The following is a 21,599-nucleotide window of genomic DNA, read 5'->3' as shown; positions in this document are numbered from 1 at the left end:
AAAAGCGTCAAAGCATCAGATCCGGCTGTCTCACCCTCACACTTTGTGTCATACACAGAACACATCTCACTGCCAAAGCTTTCACATGAAGTCACTCTCATTAAATTAAAGGTCACACAACGTCTATAGGCCTGACACACAGCGCCTATGTGTCTCCTTGGGTAACACACACTTTGTGGATCACCTTCTGAACTGCAGTTGTTTTCATGCCAGCTCATTAGTTTTTGAAACATTTTCCCCTCTAGGCCTGAAGCATAAAGGCCGCCTCTACCTTTCCACTAATAGATAAAGATCTCATTATTACCTCTAATGTTTGGGCTGCCTGTATTCATATGTGTGTGTGTGTGTCACCCAGCCAGGCTGGCCGTCAGCCCCTCTCCCCCAAGGCCAGGCAGCTCTGTCCAGGCTTGTCTGGCCGCTGCACTCGTCTGTGCTGAATGTGCAAAACGTATGATGTAAAGTCCCTGTTTGGTTTACCGTGTGTGCTTCTCCCAGTCGCCTCCAGCCACGGCGAATGGCAAATTCATGAACCTCTTATATCACTTTCTGTTATCACCATGTGGGCTGGTATGAAACACCATTTCCAGGAAAGTCTAACTCATACTTGTGGTCAGCTTGTAGGTGTTTTGGGGATCCCGATGCACAGAAGGCTGGGCTGTTTTTGCACTTTTATGCATGGTTCTTCGATATTTTATTTGCATGCGTCTTGCCTGCTGAAGTACAGTATGTGCAGCGACTCAAAGAGTATTTGCATTGTTTGAGCTGAGAGAAACAGGATGGGTGGATTTGTCAGGGCAGGTGCCTACATGTTAGTCAATCTGCAGGAAGGATATTACACTGGCATAGACACACAAACACACACATTGCCCACAATATACACCCTATTTGTCACCCGGGCCCCTTCAGCAGCTGAAGCAATACTTCCGCCTCGTACTTCTCTTGACCCTGCTCTGCTTCTTGCGCTGTCTTCGGAAATTTGAGTTCATCTTTGTGACACAGTCAAACCGCTCAGCACCGTCCTAATTCTCCTGATCACCCATAACAACACATTAAGTCAGCATGTTTAAGCTCCACTTCTGCTCAACTGTTTACTATCATATAAAAAATTGTATAAACCAATAATATATATGATTTAGCTACTCTTTTACAGTTCTGGCTGCCAGTAAAAAGGTGGGGCGACGCTCCCTGCAGTCAGAAGCCCTGACACATTGCATTCATATGAACTTTTATCAGGTATTACAAAGTTCAAGTTTCTACTTTAGCTCAAGTGTTAACACATGAATGATGACATTTGTGCTGTAATTTCCCTTAATTTCACAAGAGTCTTTTGAGTCATTTGCTTTAAAGACATCATTATCTGTGATGATGCAAAAGCGTTGTTTTACAGCGACAAAAATAGAGACGATCCACAAAATCTGCAAACAGCAGCATCTCTCTGAACGTTAGCTAACATTAGCCACCATAAGCTAATGGTTAGACCGGAACATGTGAGGCCGTAGCAGCAAAACTCCTCAGTAATAGAGCCCAAATTTAACTCTGCAGGTTGTTTTGGTTTCCGTCTTGCAAGTAGGGCATCGGCCTCCAAATAAATGTTTATGTTGCTCCCCATCTGCTGGATGTGAAATTGGGCAACTGCTTCCCAGTATATTCAATATAATTTTATACGGTGATAATGTTAATATTGTGTTTTCGGTTTGTTACACTGTCCATAAGTGACCAAAAAAATCAAATTATCAGCTTTAAACTCTTAATAAAAGGAAGGCTATTATTATGCTTTTGAATATGCTGCCAAGTGTATTGCACCTTAGTGCATCTCTTGAAAAGAAAACCTGTAAAACACTTTATTCTGAGTAAAGACCTCGTAAAATCTCATTGTTCTGAAGAAATCCACGGGCAAGTTTTGAGGCTGTTTTTGTCTTCACACCCGCCTCCATCTACAACAGCAGGTGAACTACATGGTATCAGGGCAAAGTAATAACTCTGACACATTACTTAACTATATGCATACTTGGCCGCACAGCTCAGCTGCATTATATCTTCACGTTTTTCAGCTTGTCAAAAAGCAGAACTAGCCATAACACCAGAGTATCACCAGGGAGCAAGGTTGGGAAACGAATTCACAGAAAGGAGGAGAGGGAGAGAGTACCATATGTGGGTGAGAAACATGTTCTCATACAGGCTGTTTTTCTTTTGTTTCAGCTGCACAGCCCCACCTTAAATGAGGACAGGGAGCAAGGGAGCGCACTGGACAGAGGAGGAGAAGGGAGAGGTAAATGGGAATTCATTGAAGAATTGGGCATAATGTGCTCTGGGCAGTCCCCGACCCAGCTGTTTTCCATTCAGTGGGAGTCCAAGCAGTGAAATGTAGCAGGGGTGGGATAGACAGGCAGAGGAGAGGAGGAGGAGGAGGAGAAGAAGGAGGGAGGCTGTAAAACATGGCGTGAGACACAACATGCAGAGGTCATGATGATGGCCGTTTAAGTGGACTGGTGTGTCTGTCTCCCTTTTCTTTCTCTCTCTGTTTTCCTCTTTTTCTAAAGCGCTGTGGACTCATGCATCACACTTATCACGCCAAAACACACTCCCTTTAAAGGAATGAGAGTTGTTTTCAGATGCACGTACGCTTCTATTGATGACATACATCTTTTTACACCTGTTAAATAGTTCACATTGTCTATGATACACATCACTTCCTCTTCGAGGCTCTCAGTATGTGGTTCCTCCTGATCCGACAGTCTATGGCGCATTCTCATCCCAACCTGGATACAATTATACAAAAGGAACATTATCTATCAAAAAATACAGCCATTTGTGTGGGAGCAACACGGCCATGTTCATCTGAGACGCAAAGTAAAAGACTGTGGACACATTCAATAGGTTGAGTACTGGTCAATAATAACTATTGTGTTAATCGTGGAAGTAATCAACCTGCAAACAGCATGCCGAGCTAACCAGAAGCAGATCAAGCCGCACTCTTGAAAGCATTAAGCAGAAAGCAGAAAGGATTATTTGTTTTGCTAATCTGCCTGCTGCATACTGCGGTCGCTGAAAGAGCCCATACAGTCAGTGTCTCACTGTCCTGTCATAAGTCAAGAGCATAATGCAAGTGCAAATTACTTCTATGTCTACAATTAGAACTGAATTACTGTATACATGCCATGGCTAAAGGTCAAATACTCAAAAGTTACTTCTGTTTTTCCTACTTTTTTTAGGTCGAGTTAAAAAGAATTCAAAATGTGCCACTTTTCAACAATAACTCTGTAAAAATCCAGTTGTACTTTCACTTGACAGAGGGAAAAAACAGCTATCACAGTAGCAGGAAACTAAGAAGCCTCATCCTGTCTCATCTTGCTTCTCCAGTCGCTGCTGAATTAACCCAGCTGCACATTGATATAAAATTGTAACTGAAGCTTCTTTTCAAATGTTAAAGGTTGCAACCTTTTGACAGTTTTCAAGCAACTTAGTGTAACATGATTGACGGCTTCTTTTTTACAGCGACGACGTAACACTGAAAGCGGCATCACGAGTCTCCAGGGATCCTCTCTGTGCTTTCTGGAAGTGCAGAGAAGTCGCAGAAGTCTAAAAATAGGAACAAACCTGAAATATGCCATGATTGCTCTTTAATGGAACTGCCACACTTGCCATTTTAGTCATAGTTTCGCACACAAACACAGATATGAACACACACTTCCTGATCTGCTGAGGCAGAGGCACTGGGGTGTGCCTGTGTGTGCAGACATCAGAGTCCCTCAGAGTTTAAAATGACTCTGCTGTCAACACCTTTGCCCTTCTCATGTCCCATCTACTCTACATCTGACGCACCAGGTTACACAAACATCCAGTCTGCTGGAGCACCGCTGATTATCCACCTCATCATGTTTTTACCCAGCTATTCCCATTTAGCGTGGAAAAGGTGTGGAGCCTCTCCCAGCATGCATTGCTCACTGCTCCATCGCTGGGTGAACACAGACAGACACATCACCCAAGCTCGCATTCATGCCTGTGGACATTTTCACCTGACCTGTGTGGGGAAACCTACACGAACACAAGCAGAATATGTGAACTCCACACAGAAAAGTCGACACCAGAGAGGGCAGTAAGGGCTCTGCACGATGATCTGTATGACCCGCCCTGTGTTTGACATTACCAGGCTGAATCAGGGCACCCACTGCCCGACACCGGACACCTCAGACCTTTGCCATTTAATATGTGATGCCTCCGAGTGGCAGAGAGGCAAGGGAGCAGGCCTGCTGCCAGGAGGTCTCATGCTCTCAGTAAGAGCAGTGGGCACTTTTCTGAAAACCGCCCCTGAATTGGAGATTTTAAAGGGAAATTCACATCCACTACATCCTGGATCTTGTTTTCTTTTTTTGGCCACCATCTCTATCAGTTATGATCAAATTGTACTTGGAGCACACTGCAGCTAACCTGACGCGCCAAAGGGTTTGTTACACAGAACCATCTGGGAAGTCGCCCTTGGAAGCTGTTGGGAAAAGGAAAAGCACCTTCAAAAAGCGCTTGGCAGGTGATTACATGAACCGACTGTCCATCACCGTCAATCACTGGCTAAACTCAACCAATCAGATCAGCAGACCATATGATGTTGTAGTTGGACTCTCGCCCAAGCCAAACGGGAGAAGAGTGAAAATATCTTTTCTATGCAGAAAAGCCTTCAGTGTCGTTCTTTGCTCCCCTTTTCATGAAGAAATACTAATAATACTATAGCTAAAATGCTATAGCAGCATCTACACCTCTTTAGGAGCCGCCATGGTTGTTTTTGAGCAGCCTCTTCTCGTCCTACCTAAACCGAGCCGTCACTGCCAATCGTTCCTCATACGATGCTGATTGGTTGGAAATGACTGTGGTTTACAGAATAGTTCACAGATTCATGTTCTGGTTCAGCTTTTACCTCATGTGCTTACTGGGCAGAGCATTTTTCATGTGCAGGGATCATTACCAAACTTTTGTTTTTTGTGTTGTGTTTTGTGTTCAGACCAGCACGTTGATGCATCTGGCAAAAAAGGTCCTCCGGCAAAAAGGTCGAACCGGACACAACTTCTGCTGCATTAGCCAATCAAACGCATGCACGCAAATATTCCTGGTAGTCGACTTTGGCTGTCTGATAAGCCTTTAAACCTGTGAGTCTGTTACTCAAACTGCACTTCCTGGATCGTATTTCATGTCACACCACCAACGCAGCCCCTTGTTCTCAATCTCAACGCCCACTTACCCCGAAATTAAGAGGTTTAGATAATCTGGCTAAAGTTTTGGCGCGTTTACAGCCTGACTGAGCATCTTGTGCTTCTTGCCACGTAGGACTTCACTGCAGTGGCGTCACCATGTTCCAAGATCTCAGCATTAACTTCAGTGAGTACAGTGTTCTCATGATGAAATGATCATTACAAGCTCATTCCCGACCTTGGAAATACTTACTAGCTTGAAAGCTCTGGAAAAAGTTAGTAAGTGGACGTTGAGTTAAGATTTTCTTTGTTAATAATAGATACAGTATGAAGGCCACAACTATGAAGCCAACATGTAATAAACTGGAATTTTTCCTGTAACCGTGCCTGCGTTCCAGGTTCAGGAAGGAGAATGAGCTGAGACATGTGATGAATGTCATGCTGTTCCTTTTGTTTTCACCTACTGTTCAAACGGCACAAAGCGGATGATGCCTTTCATTACACCTGGAGAACACGATCTGTCAGGAAGCACCTCGACTTCATGAATGCTGATGATTTACAGCACCTGAGAGAAGAAATGCTAATTTGTTTAATGTCAAGAGGCGATATGCGGCAAGTTGCTTGCTTGATTCATATCAAACATCTGGAAGGCACTATGATTTCTTACGTGCTGGTGATAATAAGGTGATTTTCACACAGTGGAAAAGGACGTGTGTGTATGTGTGAGAGAGTGTGTGTGAGTGAGTGAGTGAGTGTGTGTGCCTGCCTGGCTGGTTATGCTCCTGCTGACAGAGTAATGGATCTGTTCATTGTTGCATGTGGACTTTGTGTGATGTATGAGATTCATTTGAAATTCTCTGTCTTAAATGAGGCACTCACATGTCTCCATATGGGAGAATATAGACTTGAAGGCGAATGTATTAGAGGAAAATGAACAGAAGTTGCTCATTTTTGTGGTCATCGTTGCTGTGAAATGGTCTCGATCGTGGTCTTTTCTCTCATGTGCTTCTTTTAATGTTAAACCCACATCATGCACAATATATGTGTCAGATTTGGAAGATTTTGAAAGGGGGTAAATCTAGTGTAAAAAAAAAAAAGAAAGAAAATATCAATTAAATCATATCCAAAAAACAGATTTTTAATTACTATTATGTGTAATTATTTGTATTAGAATTATATGGGCAAAATAAAACTGAAAACATTAAATAATTTGACACATTTCCTTGTAAATCCATTATGCAATTCACTTTATTGCCAAGTTGATTTTGAGTATAGTAACAAACAAAAAAAACATGACACAATTCACATTGGCTTTTAAAAAAATAAAAGCCTTATCAACACGATTTTATCAAGACACCATAATTAAATGAAATTATTATAAAAACCCACAATTGAAATTTACACAAAAATTAACTATAAAACATTTGGACATGCAATAAATACATTCATTTCACTAAAGCAAAGTAAGATCAATATTGACAATGAAATGCAAAAATACTGTTTGGTTTATTGTATTGCTTTTTATTGTTTTTATGGTACGAACCACAAAACGAAACACTGGACATTATTGACGTTTGGTGCACGTCTGCTTCATGCCTGCTGAAATAAGATCCTGTCTTCCACTGAAAAAACTCATTTCCATTGTAAATTTGCGATGTATGTATTCGCTCATGTTTTTTTTTTCCATCTATCCGCTGCGACTACTGTCTGCGTGGCAGTCTCTGTTACTGCTGAACCTTCTTATCCATGAACCACAACCAGTCGGGTACAACCACCTCCAAACGTCACAGTGGTCTTAATTACATCGTAATCCATCATTTCTACACATAACCTCTTTCCAAAACCAGAATAGATGTTTTGTGCGTGTGTGTTTTTGTGTACATGCTGTGTGTGTGTGTGTGTGTGTGTGTGTGTGTGTGTGTGTGTGTGTGTGTGTAAGGACCCTGAGGCTCTGTAACATTTTTGGCACAGGTTTTAGTGTGTGTTGGGTGGAAGCCGTCAGTGGAATCACCTTTTCTTTAAAAATGGCTTTTTCTACAAGAAGCGACACTCCAAACAGAGCAGGGCAGCCTAATTAAATCTGACCTAATCTGGAGCAGCAGTCTGCCATCCAGCTGTGTGTGTGTGTGTGTGTGTGTGTGAGAGAGAGAGAGAGAGAGAGAGAGAGACAGGGAGATATATACAATCAAATCTTCTCCCCAAGCGACTTTCACTCGTCCAAATTCCTGCTTGTTTTGTCCTTGCTCTTTGTTTGCCTTTGAATTTAAATCTCTGGAGCAGAAGTTGTACACTGTAAACGAAATGATTCAAGCCAAAGTCCTCTTAGTCTGTCTTGTGTGTGTTCAAGGTAGAGACAGGAACAGAGACCCAAGCCAAACAGATGGAGGACGACACGAGCAGCCAGAACCCCCTTCGCCATTCAACTACAAAGAGCCTACTGTGGGTCGTCCGCTGATTGGGTGATAATTGTTAGGTCTGGAAAAAGGATGACATCTCAGAGGGCACGCTGACATGAATGTTAACATTAAAAATCCTTGACAATGACCCGCAGCGATCAACAATGAAAAGGCAAAAAAAAATTCCATTTCCTCACAAGAAAATGTCCTACACGGGGGAAATGAAACAGAGCAAGCTCACGGAGCGAGGTGGGGGGAAAAGAGGTGAACACACACACAAAGCAACCATCTTTTCTTTGTTATTTACTCGAAGTTATGACTATCAAGCACAAGCCATTTTTCTCTCCGTTTCTGCTTCTTCTCCTCTCGGCTCTTCCCTCTTACTTGTTCTCTCCATCTCAGTGCATGACTTGGCTGGTGCAGCCGAGGTCCGGCTCAATTGTGCAATTTCATACATGTTTACTTTACTGGCATCTTTCTGAGCATATTTTCCCCCCGAACATTTCCCCTCACATTATTCTGCATTTCCTCTACAACGATATGCTGTCTTTAATCTCCCTTTGTAAGCCGTTTCTTGGCCCGAGGATCAGAATACAATAACGATGTCAGACTTTTTTATTTGGCCCGTCATCTGCTGTATTTTAACACATGCCACAAAGTTCATTTTGGAAATTGATCAGGGCTTAAAGAAAAAGAAAGTAGCTCTTCACATAAACATTTAGACAACTGTCTTCTTCAGCATGAAAAACAGCTGGAAGTAAGTGGATCATGGGAGGAGGAGGAGGGAGGCAGCGGGCGCTGTGGGTCAGCGGTTTGTGTTGAGTGTAAGAGGAGAGAAGGGACAGAGAGAGGTGAGGAGGGAAGCTGCGCTTTGAGGTAACAAGGGCGGCGAACAAGTGTGGCCAAGCGCCGCACTGGAGGGAGGAAGAGGAGGAGAGCGAAGGAAGCAAAGTGCCAGAGGAAAGGCAATTGTGGGACTTCTAGGGGATCGTATGAGTAATAAAAAATCACAATACAATGATTTTTCCAGAAAAGTGCAGTCCGGGGAAATAAATCTAAAGCAGCTGCTTGTAATAAAGACTCTTGAAAGTGTCAAATCTCTCCCTTGTACTTCACTCTGCTACACTGTGGGAAAGGCGCTCAGACATGTAGATGGACAGGTGCACTACGTGGACACATCGGAAACACCTACACGCTCACGCACACACACATACATACAAGTTATTGCAGAATCGTCGACGTTTTACTGAAGGCACATCTGTATCGGCTGACTTAAGAGTCAGTTTTTTGGTTTCAACACCAAAATAAGGCTTGATTATTGATATTATTTGGCTCTAGCTTACATTTAAATGAGTCCTCATAAAAAGAAATATGTACACAGGACAATAGTGGCATGTCTGCACTGTGCTCTCATGATTTACCACATAGATAATGGCTTACACAACAAGGCAAAGTCAAAGTTGGTCAGAAGCTTAGCTCGACGAAGCAACCCGTGGAAACTACAAAGATTGCCGCTGAGTTTTGTTTTGAGCATCTGCGATGTCTGCTAAGTGCTTCAGTCCTCTTGGCACACAGCGTGAAATACAATAAATGTCAAACAGCGGTATGATTGCAGATCAGGACTATTCAGCCTGTCAGAGTCACATAGGTGACCCCGGCCTGCCGTCGCTGCTAGAAAGCTTAAAGGCATACTTTGCATTTTTTTACATTAAACCCTAAATCCCTTTTTGGTCTACACAGGGCCACTGGAAGTCATCCAGATCGTTTTTTACTTCTATATTGTTAGTGTTATAAAAGTTACGGGCCTGGGATGCTTGCCATAACAACATTAGATTGGAATGAAATGGCCAAAAAAATAAAATTGCATTAAAAGATCAACACACATCTCATAGCTGGTGGTTTGTCTCACTGCACTCATTTACATTTGCATTTATTTATTTTCATTATATCAATTAATCTGACTAATAAATTGGTTTAAATGCCTAATTTTATTACTTTCAAAACATCTTCATCCAGACCACTTTGGTGGCAGTGAGAGGTTTTTCTGGGTTGGTGTGTCATATAAATAACATTAACAAAGGCATATGGCATAAAACCCCATGGGGTGAGTGGCTACACCAGTTAATTGAAACAAGGCTCTTGTAATTTTACTAATTGAATCAACCACAGAGCAAAAGAAATACTGCCAGTTTTTTTAATTATGATTTGCATTACAGTTTCCAGGCCCCTCACACTGATCAGCCCTGCCCAAATTTTCAAAAATGTTAAAAATATAGACATATGGAGAAAATATTTGAATGAACTCCTCTGACCCAAAGGATGCCAAGATTTTTTTTTATCCACAACATCCTCAAATTGTAACAAAAATGTCTGAATGGCTTCCTCGCCGCGCAGCCCTTGAAAGCCGTATCACGGTGATACTGAGCAGAGGTTTATTCCCAAAGAGCAAAAAGGGGAAGGAAAAGAGAAGATACAGTCTACTTGTTTTCTGAATGGAGAGTTTTAGATGTACGAACAGGCTTTCATACTGAGACAATGGCTCGCGTCCACCCTGCTGCGTTCTCCCTGCTCCTCTCCCTCCCCATTCTCCGTCTCTCTATCTGCCTCTGAGCAGAAACACACGGCACATCCTGCTCAACACGACACACAAGCCAAAAGTTCACTTCCTGCTCCTCAGCTTTTCTCCTTCACACCAGCCCTATTCCCAGGACATGCATTAACAGCCCACCATGCGCTCAAATAGCATGGGGACATACAAACAGACAAGTGAACGCTTCCCGCTTCTATAGATGCACAGTCTTCCCCCCGTTTATTGCACACTTTCATGCAATTAAGCTAATTTCAAACAGTGCCCATCCGGCAGAAATGTTCAGGCATTATCTCTGCTCTTCCCTCCTGCGCAGATTTGGAGTGACAGTGGAAACACTTTGTGTTATTTCAATGGTGTAAGGCAGGGAAAAGGAGGAGACAGATTTTCATTTAAACTAGTGAACGAGAGCGTGCGAGGGCACTGAAATTCCCACGACTGACATCCGCTTGTTCCTACATTTTTAACACGCGTGCACACGTGTGTGGACCAAGGTCTTACTGTTAATAATGTTTTATTTAAGACATTTGTGTCAGAGCTAAAACATAAAGAGTCCCAAAACTTGAAACATCATCCAAAACAAGCCGGCTTCCTGCGTGTTCGTGTGCATGTACGGCCTCATCTGTCTGACTCATCTTCAAGTTCACCGACCCCTGGAGAAAAGGGGTCAAACAATATGAGGCTGCTTTTCACGTGCCCAGGAAAAGCCACTGCTCGTCTGTTTGGGGAAGTACTGATAATGCATCGTGTCTTGTGGAGACATTTCAAAACGCTGCACTTGTCACCTAGACTTTACTGTCCATGTGGTTGAAACCATAGATCAATGCCACAGTGCTCGCTGAAGTGTGGTTCAGAAATTCACAAACAGCCAGTTAAGATACTACCAAAATGACTTTGCCTTATGTTATAACAATGGAATTCATCAGACTGACACAAGCCTCTTCGAGGACAACACCATAAAAAAATGTATACCGCCTAGTAACAATAAAAACAAACAAAAAGTTAATATCACATGTTATCTTTCCACCGTAAGACTGCAACAAGAATGATATAAACACAGAAATAACCACAGGTTTAACACAGGGCCACTGCCCTGCCAGTAAGAAAATAGAAAAAGTAAGTGTGAGCGTGTGTGTGTGTGTAAGTGTGGGTGTCTGTGTTTGACATTGTTATTCGAAGGTTTAGTAAAGCGTAGCGTCCCCATGCTGGGTTCAGTCCTGAGGTAAGCACCAGTTTCACGTGCGCTGCTTTCAGTTAAAATCAAAATAAAGAAAAGTAAGTGACAGAAAACAACATGTTTGATATGATCATATGCTACAGAGAAGAAGCCCTTAAATTACTGTTACATTAAAAAAAAAAAAAGAAAACAATCCCAAAAGTCAGGCACATGTCTCTGTTTTTTTTTGTTTGTTTGTTTGTTTTTTGTTTTTTTTTTTTTAAGCCTTTAAGATTCACTACGTCTATCACAGTGTATTTATGGCTTTAGTCTTCACATTCACCCACTGAGGTTGGCATTGGCACTATAGTGGTCAGACATTTCTAATCTGAATCAAGGACCAGTAAAAGTGGAAAAAGAAAAAAAAAAAGAAAAGGCCAGCATGTTTTTTGGAATAAACACTGAAAGACAAAAATGTGCCGTCTACCCGCAACCTTTAAGTGCTCTTTTGTTTTCAAGCTGGAGGAACTGCTGGTCAGCCAGCACAGAAATATGTCATTCTTTGTTTCCGCATTTGATACCAGCGGGGAAGGGAGGCGAAGCCCGGGAGACATTTGCTGGGCTCGGATATGATGTTAATAAGTGGATCACAGGGGTAAGATGGCAGGCATGAAATGGGACATCATGCCGGCGAGCAGTGCGAATTGTCCAGGAGAAAGTGAGATTTCACAGGGATTACTGAGGCACAGCAGCTGGGGTGTGCTGTTCACCCGCTGGCTTCCAGGGAAGACCCACAAACCCCTTCTTATGTTCATATTGCGGACAGATTAGCAACTCGCTATTTGTGTGTGTGTGTGTGTGTGTGTGTGGAGAGGGGATGTATATGCATGTGGTGTGTGTTTAAGGCAAAGGGCTGAGTGCAGCACTCACTTTGGCCTGTCAACAGTAGCAGGGCTCCCAGACAACTGACTACAGGGGAGGGAGGTCAAATGAGAGGTCGGACAGTGGAGCGGCAACTCGGCATCTGACTACCGCCGCAAGGAAATTAATCATCAGGCTGCTGTGAACGGAGTAATAACTCCTGACAGTAAATGACAGATTTCTGTGTCTGACCTGGTCCGTGCCTCTCTGCTCGGCCGCATCCACAATTGTAAATATTACACAATGTCAGAGGCAACACCCATGCTTCGTCTACGCCGTGAGATGAAGCTGCACTCACCATGAGCAGGGATTAGTGTGTCATCAGTTGGGTATGTGCAATCATGTCCCGGTTATGAGATCACAGGGCTGTGCTTGCTGCATCTCAATAACAACTGAAAGCTAAGGGATGTTAGTCAAAATGCAAAGGAAGCTTTAGCTCAAGAAGGGTTACACGCTGAGTGTAAGGCTGATTAAGCTACCATTACTGTCACATAGTATGAGCCTTTATCCGCACAAATATGCGGGGGAGTGGAGTACTTCAAAAAAAATGTGGAGAAAATAAAGCAGAGGAGACTTTACCAAACGCTGCTTGCTTATAGTTCAGTCATTTCCTTGCGACTTGGGAAGCACGAAGATGATTTGGAGACGCTGGAGAGTGAGATACATAAATTGTCCAGTACCCCAAAAACAAAAAAAGAAAAAAGAAAAAAAAATATCCTCCCATTACTTTAAAGTCCAGAAGAGTTGGCTTATTCATTTGGTAAAAGTTCCGCTCAGGTCTGGACCGAAACCCTGAAACTTGTCCTTATGTGCTTTTTCATTTTTTTGTACACAACCTTTTGTACACAGGTTTAGGGTCAGATTGCAACGTTTCCTTGCAACAGTTTCTCTTTGGATTTCATCATAATACAAAAATAAATAAGACAATTTCATTTTGGTTTTCAATTTGTCACTTTGGCTCAATGGCTGTAATTTTTTTCAATGTTTGTTTGCATACACTGTACATAAATACTGTACTTCTTTGAGTGAGTGTCCCTTGGTCACGGAATAGCACAGAGCTCCTCTATGAAGGAGGACTTTTCAGATACATTAGATGCATAGAAAGGCACTTACAGTCTACACATTTTGGTGTGCATCAACAGACCAATTCCTTTTGGTCTGAGTCTGAGGTGCAGAGGAAATATTGAGTTGAGGTGAATGGCTTTTGAATACTGCAAGTTGTGTGTGCACACAGACCTTTTGGTGATTGCCATTTGCACAGGTCATGTGGTCTTAGCTGGGTGAGTAGCGGTCAATGGTGCGGGCGTCAGAGAGGACCTGTGGGGGAGGGGGGAGAGTTTGGCCCAGGACATCCATCTTGTCGTGGGAGAGGCCCAGGTGCTCGGAGGCCAGTTTGGACAGCGGGTAGAGGCTTTCCATCGCCTTTGCATCAGCTACCATTTGCTGCTGGGCTTGGATGAGAAGCTCATTGGCCTTCTCCTGCTTTAGCCCCAGATGCTCTGCTGCATATTTACTCAGAGGATAGATGCCCTCAGCAAAGTCCAGCTTCAGCTTCCCGTCTGTGGTCAGCCCCCCTGCGGTCCCTCCACTGCTGTGCATCTTCATGTGGCTGATGAGGTTGCGCTGCTGGGCGAACTTTCCTCCGCACACCTGACATTCGTAGGGCTTCTCCCCTGAGTGGATGCGCATGTGCTCGGTGAGGCGGTACTGCCGGGTGAAGCGCATGCCACAGGAATCGCAGGCAAAAGGTTTAAGGCCCAGGTGGCTGCGCATGTGGCGCGTCATGGTGCCGCGCTGCGTGAACTTCTTGCCACAGATGCTGCAGGGGTAAGGCCGGGTCAGCCAGTGGGTCTTCTCATGCTGGCGCAAAGTGGCTGGATCCTTGTAGGACTTGTCGCAGCTGGAACAGCGGTAGGGTCGGATCATCTCCCCGATGCCCCCTGAACTCAGCCCCTGGCTGGACTTGGTCTCCAGGTGCGACAGACTGTTCAAACTGTTGCTGCTGTTCAGGCTCCCATAACCGTTTGTATTACTGCTCATGTTTTTGGTGCTGCTGTTATTGCTGTTTCCCATCTCCCCGCCAGAGTTTCCGTACAGCTCCTCTTCTGTGTGTGTCTCCACATGTGCGTTGAGCTGCTCTGAGCTCGGGAAGCCTTTGTCACAGGGGATGCAGACATACAGATTGTCCCCGAAGCTCTCTGGCTCATAAGGCATGTGGAATCTCCCCATCGATCCAGGAGGGGATGGGCGGCCTTCGCTACTGCCTGTCTCCTCCGTGCCTGACCCGCTCTTGTCATCTGCTCCTTCGCTCTCCTCCCCGGCCTTGTGGTGGTTATGATGCTGGTCGCCATTTTCCCCGCCTTCCTCCTCGTCCTCATCTTCATCCTCATCTTCAGCTGTGTAGGACAGTGGCTCATGTTTGACCCAGCGGTAGATGTTGCCCATTTCTCTGCCTGCCTCTCCACCTTCCGTGGGGGTGTCAGGGCTCGGGGGGCACGGGTAGCGGTCTGTGCCCTGGGAGCCTGAGCGATGCAGGTGGGGGAGGTGCGGGCCAAGAGGCTGGTTGAGATGGGGGAAAGGAGGAGGAGTGAGGGAGCTTGTCTGGTCGGTCGACTCCATTTTTTCGGAGGGGAAGGCCCTTCCATTCGTCCCCTGCATGGGACTGGTGCGACCACTCAGGGTCCCGTCTCGCTCCTCATCATTGTGAGTGTTTGCCAGATGGGAGTGGGAGGGTGTGTGCTGAGATTGGGAGTTGGGGCTTTTCTTGGAGAGATCAAGGCCATAGTTGGGGGAGCAGTTCCTCTCAGCGTGAGCTGAGCGGCCAAGCTGGGCAGGCAGAGCTGGCTGAAGGGGTGGGAACACCTGAGAGCCCTGGGTGGAGGTGGGGGCATACAGCTCCCCAGGGTGAAGGGCTAGCCGATGGGGAACTAGCTCATCTCGTGGTGATGCCTGGGTTGCGTGGCTGTTCAAAATTCCTCCAAGAGGGCAGGACTGAATGACAGGAGTAGAAACCCTATACCTGCCACCACTCCCTAAACCCATACTGTTGGGCCCCATCTTTGGGTAGGGCAGAAATGCAGGACCTGGACGGGGAGGGTATTTGCCATTTCTTTTCAGCTTCTTTTTGCACAAAGCCACTAAGTCAAGCAGCTGAAGGTAGCTCGCTGCTGCCAAGACGGCCCCTAGATTGGGTTCAGTGGGAGAAGTGGGGTCCCCCTCACTAAGGCGGCCTGTGTAGATGTAGTCCAGAATGACCCTGAAGACCCCTGGACTCACCATCTCGTGGTCGAGGTTGATGAGATTGTCATGGACCACCAAAGATTTCAAGTAGAGGCTGCTGGCAGCCAGAATGTTCTTGTGAGCTCTGAAGAGGGCGTTCTGCACCACAATGATAACATCACACAGGAAGCCCTTGGTTCGCTGGCTGTTGAGCTGCAGGAGGAGATCCCTAGCATGACTTGGAACTTCCATGGCACCCAGCATCGTCTTCAGTCCGCCACCTGAAACAACAGATATCTGTAAAACGTCATGCGGCAGTCAGCATTTTGATGCACAAAAGCAAAATGAATCTGCAATTTTATGCACAAGAATGATTATTTTATAAAAGTAATCTAAGAAAAGTTAGGATTTACACATCAGAGTCACAATATATTTGAGAAACCAAAAGGTTTGACAGCCATAAGTTAAGCATCTTTAAAGAAAATTGCAATATGGAAACAAAATTAGCCTTTACATACAGACACTGAGGATTAATATATATATTAATTAATAACAGATTTTCTTTTGAAACACAGCACAACTTTAAATGCATTATCATGCGCACTCATAATTACAGTTTTATTATTTAATTTTGTAGCCTTTTTTGGCAATTAATTTGTAATTCTTCCCTTAATATTCACATAATCATGTTTAATTCATAGATCCTTGATAGGACATGTAGCGAGTGCAGAACCTATGCATGGGAAGTGCACATGAAGGCCACTCAGTCATACTGAACTTTTGCGAAAGGTGAACGGTTGCAGTGGTTTTCTCATTATCAGAAATTCAAGAATACGCATTCACTTCCTCTGCAACGAGCAAAAAGACAGAAAGAATAATCCGCAGATATACATTTTGTAACTGCTGGCTTGCTGATAAAGTATTCCCGAAGTGGTGTGCAGAGTTTTAAACAAAGGGAGGGACGAATACTTCACAAGTATGATGAACTGCAGGTATAAAACTGGGGGCGGGGGGGGGCACATCCAAAAAAAGATCTTTCGGCTCCCCTTTCTGCCCAGTCATATAAGGAACACTGCACGGGATGTAAATCAGCATAACATGGTTCAATACTTCAGGTTGAGATGAGCTCCGGGGATCTAATGCACACACACGTCCGCACACACACATTCACACACACTCAAATATCAACACTAATTGTTCCATTAAGCCTAAAATAAACTACATCGGCTGCACGCATGAACCACCATGTATTGTTCAACCAGTGGCATCTGAGGATAGTTTACTTACAAGATTAAGCGTCTCAAGCTGTCCCTAAGGGCTTAGCCTCACTGATGGGAAACAAGCAACTAAATAAATATCATGTCATCCGTCTGATCATGCTCTTCCTGACACCAGCTCATTCACTTCTTGTTTATTTCATTCAGTGTACACGCTCAACACGGGAATGGGGAAGCATGAATCTAAATTAAAAAAACACCTTGACGAATGAGTTACTGAGGAATTCTGGGGAGTCCAGAACAATAATGGGTCTATTTTCTCCTCTTACAATGCACGGCTGCTAAAACTGTAAAACCCAAGGTCACTCCTTCGTCGAATTTTAGCGGTGTGCTTTTGTGAATGCATGTTCAGTATCAGGCCTATTGGCATCAGAAGGGAATGTCATCAGTGATTAAATGGAAAACAAAAACTCAGAAGAAGTATGAGGTGCAGCTAGTGATCACGCGGAAAATAGCCATCAATATGAAAGACAAACTAAATAATTTCCATAAACAGTATTCATTTGGGATTTTTATTTCAAAAGCTGCTGTCCTCATATCCACACATATGACTTCTATTTCTAATTCTTACTTATTATCTGGTCATAAATATCTAAAAAAAACAATGCATAAAGAGGCAGGTATGGCAGGTTTAGGTGGGTTTACGCTCCATCAAGTCCCCAGTTGTCACCTGAAGTGTTTCCACTTCTGGTTTCTGTCTGGCTTTGATTACTCAACGGTCATATTTTTCTATAAATTTCAACGTCTGTCACATCAAACGTGTTTAGAAATGAGTGTGATATGAGGAATAGTCCAAGTACTTTCCACAACTTTCTGAACCTTTGCAGAGTCTTGTTGCATCAAGGGGCGTTAAGATTACTGTTAGTGGTTACTTGGCCGAGCATGGGGACACGCTGTGTACTCACACACACACATCAGTAATGACTGTTGTCTATATGCGGTCTACAGCGCTGTATATACAAAATCAAGCCTTCTATATATACTGTTTTAGAGCATATAGGACGTTTACGTATATGCTTGCAAATTTTAAAAAAATCTTCTGTGATACAAAAAAAAAGTGTCATGCACAAAGCAGCGTTTCTGTGCACCTGCAACAAGCTGTGCATACGACACACTGTTTTTGCTGTTTTGTCTTGTGGTAACAACAGTGGGTTTCCCATGAACACAAAAAGGATCTCTTTTCTCTCGCTGTGACCTGAATGAGACTTTTCAGAGGCAGCAACTTGCCTTTTAAAATATCTGAGCTCACTCTCTGATCTAGCCCGCTGACAAAAAGCGAACAGTAAAACATGTTTTATAAAACTCTTGATCTGGAGGACACGTGTAAGCTCACTGCATGCTGGTAGGAAGCCATATGATTGCAAAGATATTTAGCCTGAGAACACATCTCAAAGCAAGCCGGCTGCATTTATTGCTCTTGTATACACATTCAAAGCTCTTGCTACAGTTTGTTTTGCTGGTTTGCCATGTTAAACAGGTGAAGTTAAATCATCTTTCCAGGTTGCACAGGCAGCACAGTCGCCTGAGAAAAGGTTACTCGAGTCCCTCTGTGATGTGCATGGCTGTTTTCATCTGATAGGCTTCTTTTTAATGACCCGTCAACACGCTGAGCTAATGATGGTGATGCAGTTAATGACACTGAGTTATTTGCATTAGATTAATATTCGCTGTCCCTGTGTTTTGTCTGTTTTGTCACTTTTGTGGTTTGGGGTGACGCGGGAGACTAAACTTTCTACCTCTACATGCAGCCTCAGTCACATAAACACTCCAGACATCTGCTTAAAACCCTGTGTTGACATTTTATTTTCTTTCATTTCAATTTGCTGCCCATGCTCACGTCGCCTTGTTTATTTTAGAACCCATTTGACCATGTTCACATGTAGTCCATGTTCAATTTATGAGGAAACACTGCAGCACAAAGTCACCTTAAATCTGCAAGAAGATACTTTACTGTAGTTTTAGATTCTTTTAATCCAACTAATAATTTTTTTTTGTCATTTTTGTGACTGGCAAGAGGCAAATACAGGCTGGAGAAGCTTCACATGCATTAAATAACAGAGTGAGTCTCACATCTCAGTTAGAAAAACTGCAGCCTGCAGCGCCGATCGAGTAGTAGCAGCCATAAGGGAATAAGTCGAGTTTTAGTCAGGACAAGAAACACCATGGAGAGTGAAGAAGTCAGTTTCCTGTGTGACTGCTGTATTTGTGCATAGACTTTTATAAATGCTGTCGAGTGTGTGAAAGTAACACAGCCTCTGGACCTCCATGAAAACAGAGGTTTTTAAACAGGAGATCACGCGTAATCGTATTAACCTGACTGTAATGATCAAGATCAGCAACAGGGTTCACTTCTGGATTCCAATAGTTTAAGATCGTGCAGGTTTTGCAGCTGATAAAAACTGCATTTGCATCACTTATTTCTAATTTCTTCTCCAGAGCTCTGACCGAGAGAGGGTGCATTTATGAGAGAATTAAGCCGAATTTGATGCGTGCAGGTTTGGCACGCCGGCGTCGCGGTTCATCCTCCGAAGGGCTCGTTTTGATGTTAATATGCGAGCGCTTCACGTCGCGTTGTGCAAGCCAAGCATGAAGCTGTCTGCTGGCTGTGTGTCGCCGAGAGCTCCGGTCCTCTCCCCGCGCCTCTGAGCTGTTTTACTCTGGTTCAGTAAACCGAATCACGAGTGAATCCATCCTCAGAAACCTTCCCCCCATCAGCGCCAAGAAAAAAGCCCTAAATCACCTCCAGAAACAGGCCGTTTTCAGCCCGTCGTACGTTAAGGTGTATCAGACAGCTGTTTCTTCTTCAAACCTGTCAGCAGCACTGAGAAGCATCTCTTTCTAACATGGGTATAAAATCTCTGGAAGCAGGCATGCATGCACTAAAAATCCCCCCAAATATCCCTGCAGTATTCTCCAGCGTGTGTGTGTTCGCCTGGACTCAGTCCTGACATTATTACACAGTGACAGGCCCATTTAAAAACACCCAGTAGATGCATTATTAACATTCTCAACAGGACGACTGAGGAAGCTGAGCCCGATGCTCCCTGAAGCTTCACATCAAATCTGAGTTCAGAAAACACGTGAAAAAAAATAACTCGGAGCGCAAAAAACTGTAAACTTAATTTAAAAAACATGTTCAAAAATCTGATTTTAAATACTAAAATAGGCAAGTTTCTCCTAATTTTTACTCGAAACTTTTTAGACCATTTTGCAGATTTTCTAAAGCATGACATGTCATCTGAATTCACCGTTACACCAGACTGATCCTGAAGAATTGTACGCATCGACCTGATCTATGTATAATTAATTATTAGAAATAAAATTAATGTTTTTTTAACCGACTCGAATTAAACACAGTAAAAATACATTTAAAAAAAACGACTGAGTGGAGCCTTTCTTGTCGATATCAAAATGATCCAGGGGTAGAAACGAGGTAAAAACTAATTCTACTAAGATTTCAGCGCCTGAATAAAATGCACATTTCCTCTGTGGCAGCATACAGCGCGCAGCTGAGTGAAGGAAAGCCTAAATGTCACCCTTCCCCCTGTTCTTGTCCGGGTGCCTGAGCGCATCAGCTCTTACCTGCATGCCCGATGTCTTCTGCCATCCGATCTAAGTCTCCCTTAATGATCATCTCAGCAGTCTCTAGGAGTCATATCTGACGTTTCAGCTTTGAACTGCCAGCCTCCAAAAAACCATGCCAGTTTTCCGAGCGCGTCTGCCAGCTCTTTTTTTATGATTATTAATTGATATGAATTTCTTGTCGCTCCTTAGGTCCGTCCTCCCACCTACTTCCCTCCCTCTCCCTCCTTTCTGAGTGTGTCTCTCTGCCCCTCCTCTCCCCTCTTTCTCATCCCCTCCTATAAAAAATACGTGCTTAGACCAGCATCAGTTTCCTCCTATTTTTTTTTTCTAGTAATTTCCTTAGCTATTTTTGAGTCGGGGCAATAACGCGCACCGGGATGATAATGGAGCCTCTATGCGCCTTAAGTGTTTTAGCGCCCCGTGTGATGTCAGTCTATAATAAAACTAAAAGGTAAAATCGAGGGCAGGAACTTCAAATGACCCCGACCTGAACTTCTCAACACATCGCCTTAAAGAGACAGGCAGCTATTGTATACATACGCATATGTGCGTATTTATGACCGGGCAGCCCACTTAAACCTTAGAGAGCAGCTTAATGTTGGAAATAACCGCTTACAGCAAGAGTTGTTAGAGCTTTTCATTCCTTCCATGAATTATCCCCCCTGAACGCCACCATCTTTAATTGGAATTTGTCCCTGAAGCCAAAATTAAATCCAATTCCTGTTTTTTTTCTTCTTTTGTGTAATTTGGGGAAATGCATTCACAGCTGTTGGTATTCTGTAATTGTGCACTTTTTTAAAGTAAGTAAAAGCCAATAAACCAGTGAAATGAAGGTGTCTTTCACCCTGCAGACCTCCCCCTGAGAAGAGCTGGAGCCTTGATGCCCCCCCCTGGCTTCACTTAAAGAGCACAATTAGCTAAGTGGAAACTGAAAGGAGCTTTGGCACACACACACACACACATCACAGCCTCTCTCTCTCTCTCTCTCTCTCTCTCTCTCTCTCAGGTAAAACACCTGCTGTGTGACTTTTGAATAAACACCATCACCTGTAAGTGGACATTAAAGTGGACAGCTTTACTGGGTGTGTATTAATAATACACAGAGACACCAAGGCCTGTTTTGGTGGTTACATAATGTACCTGCGTATGTATAAATTTGTTTCTGATGTCACAATATTCTCGTTATAATAATAATGAAAAAATGCAGCTGTATGTTTACAGCCTGCTGTGGACACCGTTTTGTCTTTTTCCTCGCCAGTTTTTCTTTAAATATTTCCC

General features: G+C 43.7%; 1 protein-coding gene across 1 annotated transcript; it reads right to left on the bottom strand.

Moving 5' to 3' along the window:
• Window positions 1-11,828: 11,828 nt before the first annotated feature.
• Window positions 11,829-20,384, bottom strand: hic1 (hypermethylated in cancer 1). Its single transcript, XM_041941135.1, has 2 exons — window positions 20,319-20,384; window positions 11,829-15,740 (listed from the first exon to the last, which is right to left on the bottom strand). The coding sequence occupies exons 1-2, from the start codon at window positions 20,368-20,370 to the stop codon at window positions 13,513-13,515; spliced, it is 2,280 nt and encodes a 759-aa protein (XP_041797069.1). The 5' UTR covers window positions 20,371-20,384; the 3' UTR covers window positions 11,829-13,512.
• Between the last annotated feature and the right edge of the window lie 1,215 nt (window positions 20,385-21,599).

Source organism: Chelmon rostratus, chromosome 7, assembly GCF_017976325.1.
Source record: "Chelmon rostratus isolate fCheRos1 chromosome 7, fCheRos1.pri, whole genome shotgun sequence".
Lineage (NCBI taxonomy): Eukaryota > Metazoa > Chordata > Actinopteri > Chaetodontiformes > Chaetodontidae > Chelmon > Chelmon rostratus.
Note: the sequence above shows the minus strand (reverse complement) of the source record. Positions and strands in the feature narration are given on the sequence as shown.

Bases quoted from the DNA above. Each gene is read 5' to 3' on its own strand.
- hic1 (XM_041941135.1), bottom strand. From the start codon at position 20,370: ATGATCATTAAGGGAGACTTAGATCGGATGGCAGAAGACATCGGGCAT. The intron at 15,741-20,318 runs GTAAGAGCTGAT...CTGTTGTTTCAG, and splicing joins AGAAGACATCGGGCATGCAG to GTGGCGGACTGAAGACGATG.